This window comes from Centropristis striata, chromosome 22, assembly GCF_030273125.1.
Source record: "Centropristis striata isolate RG_2023a ecotype Rhode Island chromosome 22, C.striata_1.0, whole genome shotgun sequence".
Taxonomy (NCBI): Eukaryota; Metazoa; Chordata; class Actinopteri; order Perciformes; family Serranidae; genus Centropristis; species Centropristis striata.
Genome location: NC_081538.1, coordinates 23,213,934 through 23,232,748, shown reverse-complemented (window position 1 = coordinate 23,232,748; position 18,815 = coordinate 23,213,934). Strand labels below are relative to the sequence as shown.

The window sequence follows — 18,815 nt, the reverse complement described above, 5'->3', positions numbered from 1 at the left end:
TGAAAACTAGTGGGTTTTTTTTGTTTTTTTTGTCTGGATCATTTTCCAAATGTTTGTAATATTCATTTAGCCACAATTTTGGCACAAAAAGAAATAATAATAAATACAAAAATGCAGTATAGCCCTTGAAATAATGTTTGTCTTTTTCTGTTTTGTTTTGTTTTTGTCAGGAATGTTTGTTGTAATACTTATTTGGCCACAATTTGTCCATTACAATAACAAACAAAATTAACCTGACCAAAAAATAAATACATTTTTAAAAAATCACCTACCAAAACCTTTTTTTTTTTTTTTTTACCTGTTTCACAGATATTTTTTCGTAACGTAGAAATTTTATCATAACACAAACCTTATTTTCGCTTGTTCTTAACAGGAGAGAAAACAATGTGGATCAGATTTTTTTCTTTAAAGTGGACCAACAGTATTTTTTTTTCTCACTTACTACTTAAGGCTTCTGTGTTTTTGTATCTTGGTTATTTCATATATTAAATAAAATTATAAATTAAAGATATCGTATTTCTACCTCCGCCCCAATACATTTGGGTTAAATAAAAAAATTACTTTTCACAGCAAAATCTCTTTTATAGAAACAATATTTTTTGTTACTCCAATTATATGATTTACTTTTTTAAAATACATATCGGGACTTTTTCTTTGGAAGAAAGTAGTTTTAATTTATTTTAATCCGTTTACAGTGATGTCTTCGAGGGACACTGAAAAAAATTAAAATAAATTTGAGATTGTACAAAATTATATTCTCCTCCATTGTATTGAGGCAGATATCTCAAGAATCTTAGCATATAAAAACAAAAGACTAATGGTAGAATAAAAATATATGTATACTTTTTTGGGAATTTGGGTGAATTGAGCCTTAATGTTGTGATAAGCTTATAACCAGGTATATATGGCAAGAAATTGTCCAATATTTGAGAACTTTAAATGTAGCTGCTGTGTCTCTAACAGACCAGTAGATGGCGCTCAGCTCAGCAGACTCAGTCAGGAGCTCTTAACATTATTTTACTGTTGTGGAGGGATTTCTGTTAGCCAGTCAGTCTGGATGTTATACTGGATACTGAAACACTCACAGCCATGTAGAGAGAGTCCTGCTGGCTCCATCTATGGAAAGGCATTTGAGTCAGTAGTAAATAAACAAATTAATATGGCTTATTAAATTAATTAGATATAAGTAACAGTAAATGAGTGTATATAAATATTTATAATATATACATACACATATATATATATATATATATATATATATATATATATATATATATATATATACATATATACATATATACATATATACATACATATATATATATATATATATATATATATATATATATATATATATATATATATATAAGAAAATGTAAATGTGAATATATATAAATGATTCTGGATATTTCAATAAAGAAATAAATAGGTTATTATTTTAAATAGGAGGTTTTCATATGACTACTTTGTATGCAATTTATACTTAAATAAATACTTTAATTGAATATAATGGAATTTAAAGTGGTTGAGAGCCCACTGAAATACATAAATAAATAAATGTTTGGAATTTCTGATATAAAAGTCTCCTAAAATACATAAAAGTAGTCCTTTGGAAAACATCCTTTTTTTAATTATTTTTTTTTAAATAAAAACTATTTATTTACATGTATTCATATATTTATTGTCTCATTTGTTTATTTGAGGATATATTTCCTAACCTCATTTATTTTTTTTAATCTATTTATTTATTGAACTGTGTTGACTTGTTTGTGTATTCACCACAGTTTATTTATATATTTATTTATTGCCTTTTTTATTTCTTTAAGATTTCTTTTATAACTTATTCATTTCTTTTATAGGCACATTCATTTATTTTAATTGTCTTTTTTTTAATCATTAATAACCTTTATTTAACCAGGAAAATCCCATTGAGATTAAGAACCTCTTTTTCAAGGGAGACCTGGCCAAGACAGGAAAATGACAAACCAAGGACAAACAAAAAAGATACAATTTTACAAGAAGATTATGAAAAACACATGCATGTTGTCGAGTTGGCCTCAAGTACTCTCACTTAGTTATTTATTGTTATATTTTTAATTCACTTAAATCAGGGATGGGCAACTTAAATGCTGGAGGGGGCCACAATTTTTCATGGACACTACCACAGGGCCACATATAGGACCGTGCACTTAACCAGATATGATGAAACTGCAATTTTAAATGTTTACAGTGCAGTAACTTATAACAGTATAAATAGGAGATTGCAAGAAGTAATTTTGTGCACTTTTAAGATTTCATGCTCAAATGCATGTAGTTGTACTGAGGGCCACTTCAAGTGAGGGTGCGGGCCATATGCGGCCCCCGGGCCTCCAGTTGCCCATCCCTGACTTAAATTCACCTCTACCAGCTGCATGTTACAGTCATGAAGCGCCTTGACCTCCTCTGCCTCCAGCAGCAGGAGGAACCGTCTGCTGACAGCCAGTTTGCAGCCTTACATCAGAAATAAAATGCTGACTGTCCTCCCCACAGAGTTACAGTATTCATACTCATGAATCTGCACAACTTCAATGTTCTCTATTGTAACCTCAAAGTGCAGCCTGAGTTAGATAACAAGCACACAGAAACCATAAACTGACAGTTTCTGAGCACTTATTATTACAACTTCCACCACAGAGTGAAACTTTCCTGTAAACTGTAGTATTCCTGCTTGTATCTTCGGTGATGAAAGACTCTGATCTTTAGATTAAGCTTTGAAGGATAAAGCGCTTGTATCTGATATAATTGCTCCGAGTCATGCGAAAATGTCTCGCTTTCTGTTTTTCCATTGCCTCAGCAGGCGGTTAGGACGTCTGGTTTGTGTCTTCACCGTGACATGGTTGGACATGCTTCCTCAACCTTCTTCAAGCAGAACAAAGTCTTCATTGGGACCTTGACAGAAGAAGAAACAAATACTTTTAGACAGATTCCTGGCCTTTAAAAGTGACCCCATGGCAATATAGTAGCAAATGGTTTGAATTATTGGTGCATTTTTCGTGGAGTTTGTCTCAAAAGGAAAGAAGAGAACATCAGGGGCCTGTTCCATTAAGCTACTTTACCAAATAAGTAAATGCAAGGTTCTTTGTGGTGTATTTGTATTATATAGCTTATTTTTTTCATGTTTGTTCATTTTCTAGGTGTTTTACTATGTTGTGTCATAGTGTAGTGTGGCTTTTATTTTGAAAAAATGTGCCGTCCAGTGTGAGACGGATGGTTTTGTTTGGAAAGGTAGTGACGGGAAATAGAAAGGGGAACGGTAAATTAAAAATTGAACGGTAAATAACGGATGCTTCGTAAGTCATATAAAGTATTAAGAAAAGCTTTTTTAGTGTCTGGCTGACAGGAGCACAAGGTTTGTTTGAGTTTCTTTTCTTCTGTCAGTTATATAAGTTGCTATTTTTGTAATATTATCTAATGTAAAAGTGTTAATTGCTAAAGTGCCAATGCTAATAGCAATGTTTTTCTCCTTGTAGCGCTCAAGCAGAACATTCCAGCAGGGGTCGCTAAGTTTGGCTGCAAAAAAAAAAAAAGCTGTCCATTCATTTCAGTGCAAAATGAGAAAACTTCTCACTTGACTTATTACCTCAGAAATGTTTTTTAGGACAACACTATGGTAGTTAGTAAAAAACGTCTTCAAGACAACGTTTTGTTCAGTATTTGGTTGGACTAACAGACACTCCAAGGAGTCGCTGTTCAGTTTTCTGAGGTAAGTAACATACATTTAGTTTTTGTTCTTTGCTAGCCAAAACTTACATCCCAGTTAATGCTCCAGTTAATGCTAACACGAATTAGCAGCAGCTTCTCTCAGTCAGGTTGAGGTGTAGAGAGGCTGTAGTCAGTGATCAGATCCCTCTCCTCCTCCACAGTCCAAATATGGTTTTGAATGCAGAACTTTTACTTGTAGTGGAGTAATTTCACAGTGGTACTTTTACTGCAGTAAAGGATCTGAATACTTCTTCCTCCACTGGTTTATACTGCAGTTAATGTGAACCACAGATGTCACTTCTGGCTGCAAAAACCCAACATGGTGACATCCAAAATGCCAAATAAAAGCTTCAAAATGACACTCCACAAACCAATTAGTGACGTCACATTGGCTACCTCCACTTCTTCTATATAATATATGTAGTAAATCTTAATAAAGCATATATAAAACACTGGTATGGCCCTTTAAGTGTCATAAATGTGACCATTAATACGTCTCAACGGGAGCTTAAGAGACCTAAAAGAAAAATCCTCATGATTTCTGGCTGTTCTCTGTGATTCCTGACAGCAGCTCCACCATGAGATGACGTGCTGTGCTTTTCGACGTTGGAAATCATCCATAAAGAAGGAATTAGATCTTGGCAACTGCTGTCACACACAGAGACACTCACACTCGTCCTCTCCCACTCGTTTTATTTCCACCACGGCCTAATCTCCCTCTCTCCTCTACCGTAAAGTGCAGCAAGCCAAACAAACCTTCTCCCAAACTGCAGTTTTAAACCCCCCCTCCCCTTCAACACACACGAGACTTAGACACACTGGATGAGCAAAAAACCCTCAGCGGCGAGGACAAACAGCAGCGGGGTTTCTCTCCGCTGACAAACAATGACAAATCGAGGCGTCCCAATGAAGTGACAGCTCGAGTCTGTCACTGAAACAAAGACAAACACACTCGGTTAGAGAGGAGCGGTGAATTGGAGAGGATGCAGCTAGAAAAGAGGATATAGAGACGTCTCTTTCTCTCAGACTGGGGTGTCAGGAGAGGCTTTTTTAAAGAAATATCCAGCACTGTGGGAAGAAGTTATATAAGAAGAGGACAAACAGCTGTAGTGCTGAATGAATTACCAATCAAATAGTTGACTGAGAACCAATCAGCTGTTATTAAACTGGTTTCAGCTTCACAAATGTCACAAGTGTTTGATGTAGTTGTCGGGTTCTTCTATCAACCTTGTCAAAATTCAAAAATCCAGGCTTAGTCGGGAAATTAATGTTCTGAATTTTTATTCTCCTCCTCACCAGGTGCAAACAGTGCCAATATGTACAAACCCCCCCAAAAAATAAACAAATAAAATAAAGTAAATGAATCAAAAATGCTATATATACAAGTACCAAAAAAAAAAAAGAACAAAAATGAGTTCTTCAATAACTCAAACTTTGCACAATAATCAATGCTCTTCTCAAATCACTGTTACCTCCTCTGTAACAAAACCACTCTTTTCCAGATCAGAGCTCTGGCTGCCTCTTATATAGAGGTAGCTCCTCCCCCTAGGAATAATACATTTAAAAAAACAAAAACAAACATATTTTAAACAACATAAACATCAATTCATTTCACAGGTAATCATCACCTCCATTATACAAAAATTCCCACAGTTTGGTCACGGTTTCTCCTCGATAGAAACTGTCTTTTACCTGGCAAATTAACATAATTAATAAAAACAAATTACATTTGTGATCATGTTTGTTCCAACGGGAAGTAAGGAAGTAGTTAAACAAGTTACGATGCTGATTTATAAAACACCTTAGTCAACAACTTAAGTGTAATTATAAATTATTGGGAGTTTTCCACTCTTTCTCTTTGCTGTGATAGTTCCAGACATCCCAAACAATGTCAACTTTGCATTAAAGGTGACATAACTGATCGAATGACACTTAATGACAACATTCATAAGCATGCATAAAGCCTCCTTCATCTTAATGACAGATGTCTTGTCAGTTTTGTGCACAACCCTTCAAATTAAAGTGTTACCCTGTTATTTTTACAGAACCTTAATCTAGTGGTTCAGTGCCGAACCTTAACCAAAGCATTCTAGTATTTTCAGTGTTTAAAACAGCGGTCGTCACATGTTTGCCGCATTACAAAGTACAACGTTACAAGGTATTTTTGGTTAAAAATTTAGATATTTAACGTTATCTGAGGTTTGCAGGAACATACAATAACAACAGTTATTCTGGGGTTGCAAATGGGTGGCAAAATCAGTGCACAATCCATAGAAAAGATACTATATTGGCCACCATATTGGTAATCAGTGAATCCTTATGCCCAAAGATGGTCTCTGTCTTAAAAATCCCACATTGTTCAGGCTCTAGTTAAAGGTTTGTTTCCAGTAAATAAGCCCATATCTTCATTTATGGTGAATTTAGTAGGACTAAATGCTTACCTTTCAGACATCAAGTTCAAATGTGTGTGGTCATAAAAATGAAGAGCTTGGTTTTAACCCTTAATAGGGCACTCATTGAAATACTTGCAAATTCCAAATTTCAACCCTAGAGAATATTTGAGGAATAAGGAATGTGTAATGTGCAAAAAAACAAACATACGGAGGTAATATTTTGAGAAAAAAGTTTATGAGATTAAAGTGGCAAATCTAAGAAAATCCACTTTTTTCTTGTAAGTCTGTGACTTTTTTTCTTGTAGATTTGCCACCTTAATCTAGTAAATTTGCAACTTTTTTCTCGAAATATTACCGGGTTTGCATTTTTATTTTTATTCGTACTTGGCCCCAATACGCCATCATAGTCAAGTTCTCCTCGTCCAAGTCATTGAAGAATAACTGTTTGTATGACTGTTTTTTTTCTAAATTTTTCATTTTTACATTGGAGGTCAAGGTCAATAAAGTTAATATTATTATATTATTATCATACTGATTGGTCAAATGTAATGGTGTGACGTAGCCTGGTCTTTGCTGATTAGCTGGAATAAATCCATGTGGTGCTACGACCTCACAGAGAGACATGGGGACCCCATTTTGATATCCACTGAAGCTACCAAATATAGTTCTTCACCAGATAAAAGGTTAAATATATTGCTGAAACACCATGTGGAAACAAATTTCACTCGTATCAAAATACTGCCTCTACATATAGGAAAGTTGTTAAGCTGAGTTCAGTTATAAAGGACACAAGTGACTGAAAAACTGATGGTTCTGAAAGACCTTTTGCAGCATCACAAAGAGAGGGGAGGCGGTTGGCACGCTGACCCTCCATCACGCCATCATCATCAACAGATGGCACCCTGCAGATGGCACTGGGAGCCACTGGGAGCAGTTGGAGGGCACAGAGGGGATAACGGACAAACCTGTGAGCTGGACTCTGAGTGCTGGATCTGTAGAACAAAGAGGAACCTACAGGGATCGCCGGGCTCATTATGCATCAAAGTAATGTGATACTTTGTTATTTCTGTAAAGCTGCAGAGGGGTTTTGTTTATTAAGTACTCATAGATAACCTTTGTTGGCTTTGTGACAATTACCATGACAATGGTCTGATTATCTGATTCTCACTCTGTGTTTCACAGGAAGTGTGTCACCCAGAGCTCTCTGTTGTTCCTGCACTTTACTTCCTTCCTGCTGTCGACCATAAAGCCCCCTGACAAACTCCTGGCTCACACACAGACAAGGTTTGTGACAGGAGCAGTTCAAATCCTGGATCATCAGGGAATGTGAGCAAAACTCTGCATCCTTTGAATGTTCTAGGTCTAGTTTGTGGTTGTAAAGTTTCATGAGGCTGTGATTATCTTAGAGGTCCCAACAGTGCAGCAAGGTCAAGTTTCAAGAAATGTTTTTACTTCAATGAAATGGCTACTATGTAGACTAACACCATCACACATTAATACAATTCAGCTTTCCAGTGATACCCAATGTATGTGATTCAAAGCCTGTTTAGGGACCCCAGTGTGCTGAAATATTCAAATACGGTAGGCTGGAATAGGACATTTTTATGCATGGGAAAACCTATGTGGTTTTTGCCTTAAACTATATGGGATTGGCATAAATTGGGCATGTCTGTGAAGTGGAGACTCATGGGTATCCATAGGTCAAAGGTCAAAGGACCACCAAATGATACCAGCCTTAAAACTTATTCCACTATAGTATCTGAAAGAAAGATATTGGCAAAAAGTTCCACAAAGGGTTCCACAAAGTTCCACAAAAAAGACTTATAAAGTTAGCTTTTGCTCCACATTTTTAGTCTGTCATGGGGCCCTATTCTCCTGGTTTGAAGTCCTGTATATAATTAGTTTTACCTCCTAGTAAGAGGAAGGGTGGCTACTTATACTGCATCACTTCCTCCTTTGTTTCTGTAATAATCACTTTAGCCACTCGAGGGCAGTGTCTAACATTAAACGCTAAAATCGCTGCTGAAAATGACCTAATCAACATACTAGAAGGTGCAGCAGGCCTAGACTAATCCATACCTATGAGGTTGACCGAATCAGTCTACTCAACTAATTCTCGACAAGAAAGGAAATTCACATAATTCCCCCCAAAAATAAAAATATTCCTTTAAAAAAGACTATAAGAGCGACTCCTCAATTTATAGCCAAAATAAACCTTTACTGATGGCTTTGTCACAACTATGAAAAACTTTGTGTTTTTTGCTTTAAACTATATGGGATTGGCATAAATTGGGCATGAAGTGGAGACTCATGGGTATCCATAGGTCAAAGGTCAAAGGACCACCAAATGATACCAGCCTTACAACTTATTCCAATATAGTATCTGAAAGAAGGTAATGGCAAAAAGTCCTGCCAAGGGGGTAAAAAAGACCATGATTTGGATTAAATACCTTATATTAACCCCCCAAAAAAGACTCAAAGTTAGCTTTTGCTCCACATTTTTAGTCTGTTATGGGGCCTGAACCCTATTCTCCTGATTTGAAGTCCTGTATTTAATTAATTTTAACTCCTAGTAAGAGCGAAGGGTGGCTACTTATACTGCATCACTTCCTCCTTCGTTTCTGTAATAATCACTTGAGCCACTAGAGGGTGGTGTCTATCATTAAAACGCTAAAATTGCTGCAAAAAACAACCTACTCAACATACTAGAAGGTGCAGCAGGCCCCTACTAATCCACACCTGAATCAATCTACTTAACTTATTCTCGACAAGGAAGGAATTTCACATAATTCCCAAAATATCAAACTATTACTTTAGAGGAGAAAATAAGAGTGACTTCTACATTTCACTGCCAAAATCAACCTTTACTGATGGCTTTGTCACAACAACATATAGGTTAAAAGTTTAATCTATGTCGCAGAACTCATAATACTCTTATCTGCAGAAGTGCTGTGTGCAGACGGAGCATCTGGGAGGCTCAGGAGAAACATTTCCTGAATACTTACTTACTCTTGGATAAACAATTTCATGGGGGAGTGAGCTCCTCGTGTCGGCTTCTCGCTACAAAATTACCCACCTAATGGCTTTTGACTGAAACATTACTGTCATATAAATGAAAACGTGTGAACGCAAGAGTGGCCATTACACAGTGTTATGTTTAATATAAATTTTTAGATTACCTGGCGCGGCTCATTTTACAGCCGGGCAAGCAATGCATTTTTTCCCCCTCTTTACTACAAATGTGTTATGGGCTACAAAAAAATGCATGATATGGCCATTCATTAAAGAGCTTTCAGAGGGGGTGGTGTGATTAAATCTTGAATAACATGGAGGTTAAGCACGCTTACTTTGATAATACATTAGCAGCGTTTGTGTTGGCATGGGAGGAAACAGCCAGCGACAACCGTTCATTCTCTTTTTCCTCCTCAAGAGCAGACAGAAATATGCTAAATATGCAGCAGTGTGACCTGAGTCAATAGATCAGGGTTTATTTTTAGGAAAGGCGCCTCACTCCCTTTGCTCCACCCAAGTTTTCTCATTATCTGTAGCTGGGTCGGCACTTGCAGAGATAATGGCTGAATGCCGCGTCTCCCACTCACCACTCAAGTGGGGTTGTGGATGGGTGTCACATTTTTAAGACCAAATAAGTAACTCTGCTTCATTAACAGGCGAATATGTTGAACTTCCTCTGTTGATGGCTTACATTAACAAGATTATTTTTGTATTACAGGCCTTTTTTGGCATTATAATAACAAAAATCTGAACATTTGATGAAGATAGTTCACCTGTTTCGATGATTGAATGGGTGTTATCAGCATTTATCAGCCCAAGTAGGGACCTGCTCCACCTGCCGGCAGGTGGAGAAGGTCATTATCAGCCTATTCAACGACTGCATGCTGAAACATAGTGGTTATTTCAGCTAAAAGGCCGCCGTTTCCTTAATGATTACGTTACAAAAGCATTTCCATAAGGTCAGGGCAAAACAATACCTGGTGTAACATCATAAAAAATGGTGTAAAAAGTATGTATTTGCATTTTTTGGTGTACTTTTTTGTACTTTTTTTGTATTTTTTTGTATCTGCTCTTAGGTTTTTTATCTCACCTGGACAACTTGCTTCTTTTTTGTGTTGTTGTGTTTCTGGTCTGTGTGGTCTTTTATTGTTCAAATAAAATAACAAAAAATAAGAAATAATAAAAAATAATATGAATAATACCTAAAATAAACAAGATTTTGTATCTAAACCCTTGTTCTATAATTTAAAAGATAAAATTATCTTTTTTTAAGAATAAAATTCATTAGACTTATATCATAATAACAATAACATAATAACAAATTATTATTATTATTATTATTATTATTATTATTTTGATAATAAATATAATTATAATTTAAAAATATTCTTTGAACCATTATTGTACAATTTATAATTTTTAAGAATACAATGTAATAGACTTATATTAGAATAACATATTGAGAAATTGTGTCATTTGAACATTTTAAATGTATCAATCTGAACTTTAAGCCCAATCTGCAAATACATTTTTACCTTTGGTTAAAAAGCCGTTGTTTTCTTACAATTACACTACAAAACCACTTCCTTAAGGTCAGGGCTTAAAGTTTCCTGGTTAGACGTAATAAAAGATAGTTTAAAAAGTAAAAATAAATGCACGGAAATGCCAAAAGTTGAGGTGTGAAGAGGACACGTTGAGCACTGAATGTGACACAGTTGTATTGGTAATGTAAATGGCGCCACTAGGAAGTTAAAGCTGCTGTAGAAATGAGGGAAAAAATTATATTGTGACAGGCTTTACCTATATACTTATATGTTTGGGGAAAAACTCAGTGCACCTTTGGGAGCGAGCTGCACGCTCACAAATCTAACACCATGAGGCTCATATGCTGCAGTTAACTTATCTTTGCATGAAATGAGGTTCCTGACAGTAAGCACCTACAGCAGCTTTAAATCACAGCTTGGGGAAAAACCTGCTCGTATAATGAGGTAATGGCAGAAATGCACGCCAGTCAGAGTTATTACAATGGAGCTTTGCAATGATGGGATCATAATGCAGGAGAGCTGCAGAAAATAATAAAATACAAAAAATATATGTCAATATATAATGCACAGTAACAGTAACACAAACTCACATACTCTCGCTTCTCACTTTCCTTGTGATTTTTTTGTATAATTTATTTATTTACTTTTATGGATAACATACCTTTTTGTATTTGCAATTTTTTTTCTACTTGAGATTTTTTTTATTTCAGCTGTTTTTTTGGCACTTGCATCTTGTTTTCTGTAGTTTTCTTTCAGTGTTTTATTATGCAAATGAAAAAAAACAACAAATAAATATAAACAAACAATAATAATAATAATAGTAATAATAGTAGTAGTAGTAATAATACTAATGATAATAATAATACATAAATAATAGCTAAAATAAAATATATATAAAAATAACAAATAAGTATAAACAAATAATAATAATAATAATAATAATACATAAATAATAACAATTAAAATAAACAAAATTTTGTCTTTGAACCATTATTGTATAATTTATACTTTTTTAAAGAATAATTATTAATATATTATCATATTATTATTATTATTATTATTATTATTATTATCTGATTATATAGACATCAGAATAACATATCACTGAGAAATTTTTTCAACATTTTTAGTGTGTTTTTCTGAACTTTGAGCCTCATCTGCAAATCTGTTTTCCCTCTTATTGTCCCACTATATAGTCTACGTTTTGTGTTTATGTGTTGTTTTATTCCTCTCAGTTTGTTATTTCCTCTTATGTAAAGTTCTTAATGACCCCATTTTCAAACAATGCTTTCTAAACAGATGTGTGTTATCGCCTACGTCAAGGACATTTTGAAAAGCCACGTCTGAAAATGTTTCATAAAGAACTAAATAGGACATTAAGGTAATTTATTGCTCTTTTCGTGGCCTGTAAAGATACTTAGACGTATTAAAGTGTGCATGAGATCAGTATTAAAACTCACATTTCTCGACTACAGCATCATAAAATAAATAAATGTGTCAATCATAGTGTCCTCCACCTTCCCTTTGGCTGGAAGTGCGTCTACATCAGCATGAGATGAGCTGATCGGAGCTGGTTGGATGAGTCATGCGCTGCCTGAGGGAGTCTGTCTGTGGGATCTGCGTGGGAGAACTCAATCGTCGACAAACGCTCTTGAGCAGAAATGTTGCACTCCAACCGCGCGATTATCAAAAGGCCCATTGAACACGAGTACAGAGTCTTTTATAAACACACACCTGCAGCGTCTGAAACTGAAATATACCGCTCAAACGCTGCTTTCAAGGTCCTTTAACTTCTACCCTACACTCAGTGTAAAAACATGTCATTCTAAAAGTGGAAAACAGTTCATTCAGAACATTTTTTAAGGATTCACTCTGAATTAAAATGTTTTTTATGCACAACATTCTTTTATGAGAAAAAACTTGGTCATACACTTCACAAGGACACAGAACTTCACACACCTGTTGCTGCAACTAAACTTTATTTACTGTTTGTATGAACTAGTTAGTCATTCAGTCTATAAATTCTCAACAGTGTAACTTTTTTTATTTGACACTCAAATAAATAAAAGAATGAATAAAATGTTTTATTTGTAGGTTAACTTTACCAAACTGTACAAAGTGCTTCACCCAAAACAACAATTTACACAATAAGTTAAATTAATTAAATAACTTTAGTAACATAAGTTAATAATAATAATCTAAATGTTTTTATATTTTCTTCTTATCACAGAAATACAGTGATGTTATGAAATAAATTGAATAACAATAAAATAGATCAATGCTGTCAATAGGTCACCATAAACACAATGGAATATGATAATTGCATCTATAAAGTTAAAGAAATATATAGAAAAAACAAAGTCAAAACCATAACTTACTTACTCAAAAACTTTAAAGTAATTAGAGATATGCACTAGAAAATCATGAAGTTGCAAAAATATTATAATAATAACATACAAGTGATAATATATAAATCAATGTATTTATTGGAGTAACACAAAAAGTGCAGCCCTCGTGACGATATTTTGTGGCCCTCACCTTGATCTGAAAGTTTAATGTGAGTTTTATATGAATGGCACTTTACCATGTTGTGTGTGGAAGGTCCCTTTAATTACTTTTTTTGGTAATTTTGTGTCTTTTTTTATAATTGTGTGTCTTTTTTAATAATGTTGTGTCTTTTTAAATAATTTTGTGTCTTTTTCAAATAATTTTGTGTCTTTTTTGGTAATTCTGTGTCTTTTTAAAATAATGTTGTGTCTTTTTTTGGTCATTTTGTGTCTTTTTGGGTCATTTTGTGTGTTTTTTTTAAATAATTTTGTGTCTTTTTTTGTCATTTTGTTTCTTTTTTTAAGTAATTTAGTTTTCTTCAGTCATTTTGTGTCTTTTTTGGAATTCTGTGTATTTTTTTTCATTTTGTCTTTTTAAAATAATCTAGTATTTCTTCGGTCATTTTGTGTCTTTTTTGGTCATTTTGTGTCTTTTTTGGTCATTCTGTGTCTTTTTTGGTCACTTTGTGTCTTTTTAAAACTAATTTTGTGTCTTTTTTGGTCATTTAGTATCTTTTTTTTTTAACTATCTGTTTTTTTCTGTCATTTTGTGTCTTTTTTCTTTTTTTTTTGTAATTTTGTGTCTTTTTTTGGTCATTTTGATACTGCCTCCAGTAATTCGAGTTTGAGACCCCTGTAATAGAGTATATAACCTTAAAAAAACACCATAAATCGCCTACAAGCTGCTATGGGATTATTAAAGGACCATTACAGAGACTTTATCATCAGGCTGAGCTCCGCAGCTACTTCGGCTCCAGTCGGGAGTACTCGGGTGTTGTCGGACTCACCCGGTGTGCCAGAGGGCAGAGCGAGCGCTGCGGCTCTCAGCGCCGGAGAGAAGCGCCATTCATGTGAGAGGACCGAGGGCTCACCTGGTCGGACCGAAGAGAGCACGTTAGCGACTCAAACAGCTCCATACAGGTGAGTTTCTACCTGCCGTTCAACTTTTGGTCAACTTTTTCACACTTTGACTCACTTTTAGTCGATACAATATCATCAAGTTTTGAAAAAGGAGCCAGAAAGTTTAGTTTGTCGTGACTTTATTTCCCCCTCATACCTGTCAACAGCACCCGGGTTAATCACTTGAGGAATGCGGTGCCATTAGGACCGGAGCCGAGAGAGAACTTCATATCAACTTCACGCTCATTTTCACAAACTTATTAAAAAAAAGGGAGCATGGCCACTGGCGGATTTAAGCCAAACGCCACGACAGACTTTTTGGAGGAGTGGAAGGCAAAACGGGAGAAAATGCGAGCCAAAATGCTGGGGGATATAGCCGCAGCGACTGGTGCCCCCTTGGGTGCCAGCAACCCAAACAGCACCAGTAACAACAGTAACCGCCACGCCGCCCCACCGGGCACCGAGCTCACCAATAACGGCAACCCTGACCGAAGCTCCTCCGCTGGGAACTGCCTCCCCTCCTCCTACGCGGTGGCTCGGTCCTCCTCCGGCTCGGCTTTAAAGAGACCCGAGGAGGAAGCGCACCACCCTGCTGCCCACCCTGCTTCGCCCACAACCGCCGCCGCCGCCTCCGCCACCACGCCGGGCAGCAACCTGAAGAAGGCCCCGCCTCAGACGGAGAAGCCTCCGTGCCCGTCCCCGGACTCCAGCCCCATGGCTTGCAATGACAGTGACCAGGGGAGCCCATCACCCAGTAAGGTGAAGGAGAAGAACAGCTCTGGTCCCAGCGCCAGGAAGGGCAAAGGACAGATTGAGAAGAGGAAGCTGAGGGAAAAGAGGAGATCAACAGGTGTTGTCAGCATACCATCCAATGAGGTGAGTCAGAACTGCTTATTTTAATGTGATTATGTGTTTATTGAGGTTTGAAAAGTGCTTGGATTTGAAGTGAAGTGCTTGAAATTCAGGTTAGGCTATATAGAATGCCAAGTCTGCAAACAAGCAGGTGACACGTGTTGAAACATGAAACTTTGTTGTGTAGTCAAGAGGAAACATCATTTACAGCAGCACAATATGATTGAATTTAATGTGATGAAGAAGTGAAATAATACATTTGTAATACCAAACATATAAAGGAGCACTGAGAAAAATTTGAGTGACATTTGCTTAAAAAAAGCTAGGCAAGTTTTTCCACACAAAGTGTTTGTCATCTTTACAGAGGCTGTTTCTAAGTAATATTAATTTAATAGAACCACTTATTTTTTTATGGAAATACACAAGCAGATTCACTGATGTCCCTCAGTTACATTTTTCTTGGAAATATCAACCAATTAAGCTAATGAGAACTGTCTTAGTGAATATTACTTGGAAAGAATGATTCAATTTACATACAAAACTGAGGACACATGATAACAACCAATCACTAAGACTACATGAAAAACTGCTGTTTCAAAGTAAAAGCACTGAATTTGTTTTTCTTTGTAGAATTTATATAGATGATTGAAATAATAATTACAGGGCTAGCGAGCTAAAGAAAAGTTTTTCAAAGCTTGAAAAGTGCTTAAATTTGACATTGGAAGAGGTGAAGGACAATGTGAAAAGTGAATCCCCTGCAGAGAAAGCAGCACTATTTTCTTGTCGGTCATCTCCACAGGGGAAGTTTAGAGCTTCACTTCAGCAGGATAGGGGATTATTTTTTGCTGCATTGGGTTTTGAGTCAGGAGTTTTGTCTTTTTCACCCTGCTGCCACCAAATTGGATGGCATGGAGGCTAGAGTTGTGATGGAGGTGATTGTCAAACCTATTACAAAAACCAGGTGAAAAGTGCTTTTTGTCTTCCTTTCTTTGTTGTATGTGAAGTCAGAGCACATCAGAAGTTGCATTGGGAGTAGCATGACTTGGCAAAACCTAACAATGATTGCTCAGCTGCTATTGGTATCGTCATAATATTAACATAATAAAATAGAGTCAAGAATTATGCCAGAGTGAAACTTCTTGCACTTAAAAAATAAAATGGCAATTATTGTGAATGTTTTTCAAGGAAAACTCTAGTTGTTAAGTCTATATATTGTCAAAAAGGGACAAATGTCTTTCACAGATTTCTAGAGCCCATTTTGATGTATTGGAGATATCTTGTCCAACTAAAAGTCCAAAACCTAAATGTTCTCACTTTACAATCAGAAGAAAAGCAGGAAATCCTCAAATTTGAGAAGCTGAAACGAGTTAATATTTGGCTTTTTTACTTGATAGATGATTGTCTTTTGATCTCTAGATGGTAGTTTCAAAAACACAACAGTAAATCATAAACAGTACATTTTACACACTGGAAACACAAGAAGAAGATAAGTTACACAAAAAATGAGATGAGAAAAAGCCAAGATAAACAAAACAGACTTATCAGGTGACATGCACACAGATACTGACACATTTATGATAAGCTAACATCAGCTTATAAAGTTGTCCCACTCACTCTATTGTTCAGGTAAATACAATATAATTATGGTCCATATACTCATGAATTATGGCGATATCAAGGCAAACGTGCGTCCATATAATCTTAAGTAAATAAAGTAGGAGGTAGCCCAACAGTGGACCTGCTTTCTTTAAACGTTGTCCACAAACAGAGGGGCTTACAGGGGTCAGGTCAGGGGTTATCTTTGCTGCAAAGTGACAAATCATGAGTGAAAAGTTGTTATTGTTGCGGTTTAGTGTGATATATGATACGGATGTCCATTTTAGGGAGATTTGTCCAGCTGTAATCTGCCTTTTTCCCCTCACCTTTTCTAACTTTATACATTTCTTGGCAGTCGTTCTCTTTAACATCTTGGGACCAGGTTAGAAGAATGTTCTCACTTTAAAACATTATCCCTTGGATCGTGTGTGTGTGTGTTGTTAGATCCATAAATAATTCAACTCTAGGAAAAAGCTCTTGTTTTCTCCAAATTCCTCCCATACATGTGTCTGGTTTAATCGACCCTGTGTGGCAAGAGAAATGTAAGCAGCACTCAGATGTTTGGGGAGGGGGGGAGACGAAACAGGGAAAGGGAGGGAGTGGTGGAGGTGTGTGTGTGTGTGTATTGGAAGGCGGTGTTGCGACTTTCATTGTTATTGAATTGAAATCATGTCTTGCTTAATTCCTGTGGTGCAGGAACTCTGATATGAAGCTGTGGCTGCCAACAAGCACTCTTGGCTAGAACTTTGATTATGTACACTCTTACAAAAAGCACTCAAATTGCACAAAAATTGTTGGAAAAAATGTTTATTTCATTAAGGTGATGGATGGTGGCGTTTCTTCCCGGATCCCCTGCTCTTATATTCGATAGCCACCCGGAAATCGGTGCCCTCGGGGGACAGCGCAACTTGGAGTTTGACCAGTTTTTCAGTTGGCGCTCCACATCCTGTTATTAGGTGCTCAGCAGTGCCGAGCAAAGCCGTTTGAAAACTGGGCACAAGCCAGGCTGTAATGCCGGGCTTCAGCACTCTGGGCTGTGCCAGATATGTTAGATCGAGCCCATACTAGGCAGCTGATTATGTAGTAAAGTGGACGAACAGACTATTATTTGGGGTGGGGGGTTGGGAGGTAATCTGATGAAGTGGTGAGCTGATTTGCGTGAGTAAGACAGAGAGAAAGAGCTGCAAGTCTCTGATCCTAACTGGAGTGCTGTGGTCTTAGTACAGTACTTATCTGTGAGATACATTAAGAACATTTAACCTTGTTGTGATTTTGGAATGTACCAATTTGTGAAACCAAATATCGTTACCCTGTGAAAATAATCGCCTAACTCATTTTTTCAAGTTTTGCAGGAAACACGAAAAGTGTAACATATGACATTTATTGATCATTTCACTCATAAAGGATGTAACAAAGGATGGCTATTGGCATAGTAATAACACTGTGTGTAAATTATGTAACTTAAGAGAAATAAATGACTTAGGCAATTTTTTGAACATGCCTTTGTGACTTACAAGATATGGTAACACTTTATTTTGAAGGTGTCTACATAAGAGTCACACAAGCCTGTCAGGAACATGACATGACAAGTATCATGAGCATTAATGTTACTTCAAAGTGTCATTAATGTTCATGACACATCCCATGTCATGTTTATGACACGCTCATGTCACTCTTATGTAGACACAGAGTAAAGTGTATAATATTAGTGTCAACAATAAAACACTGATAAACTAAACTGATAACTATACAATCTCCCTCTAGCTCTTCTTTGCTGGGTTCTTATCTGATGCCTATGAATGTGGCAAATTGCCAAAGAAGTGATGATCTTAAAGGGTAAAATCACATGATCTGATCAACTGAGGATGTAGGAGATTTTACCATAGGTGGCTGGCGTCATGAGGAGATGATTTAGGCAAAAAAACAAAACAATTTTGACAAAAAATGACATAAACGATTATTTTAACAGTGTGACGATATGCTAGTTGGAGTGCTCAGCTAGATGTTTAGACAAGTTTGTGATCATAAACTGCCATGTGAGCAGGGCCCTTATCAGTTTGAGTTCTTGAGTTATTATGTAATAGTCAATAAAATGAGGAAAGTATGTATGGCACTGAAGAAAAAGTGAAAGTCTCACACTTGTAACTAAAGAAGTCACAAGTCATGTCTTAAAGAAGCTCTGTCTAAGGGGCCTCATGGGCCCCTGTGTCTTTGTGCAGGAGGCCTGTTCT

General features: G+C 36.2%; 1 protein-coding gene across 1 annotated transcript in view; it reads left to right on the top strand.

Annotated features, from left to right (window-relative positions):
• Positions 1 to 13,783: 13,783 nt before the first annotated feature.
• The window catches only part of pawr (PRKC, apoptosis, WT1, regulator), an 83,931-nt gene continuing 78,899 nt past the window's right edge, over positions 13,784 to 18,815 (top strand). Inside the window, exons 1-2 of the mRNA XM_059325901.1 lie at positions 13,784 to 14,157; positions 14,304 to 15,012. Coding sequence (XP_059181884.1) covers positions 14,413 to 15,012 — 600 coding nt within the window. The 5' untranslated portion in view covers positions 13,784 to 14,157; positions 14,304 to 14,412. The remainder of the gene's footprint in view (positions 14,158 to 14,303; positions 15,013 to 18,815) is intronic.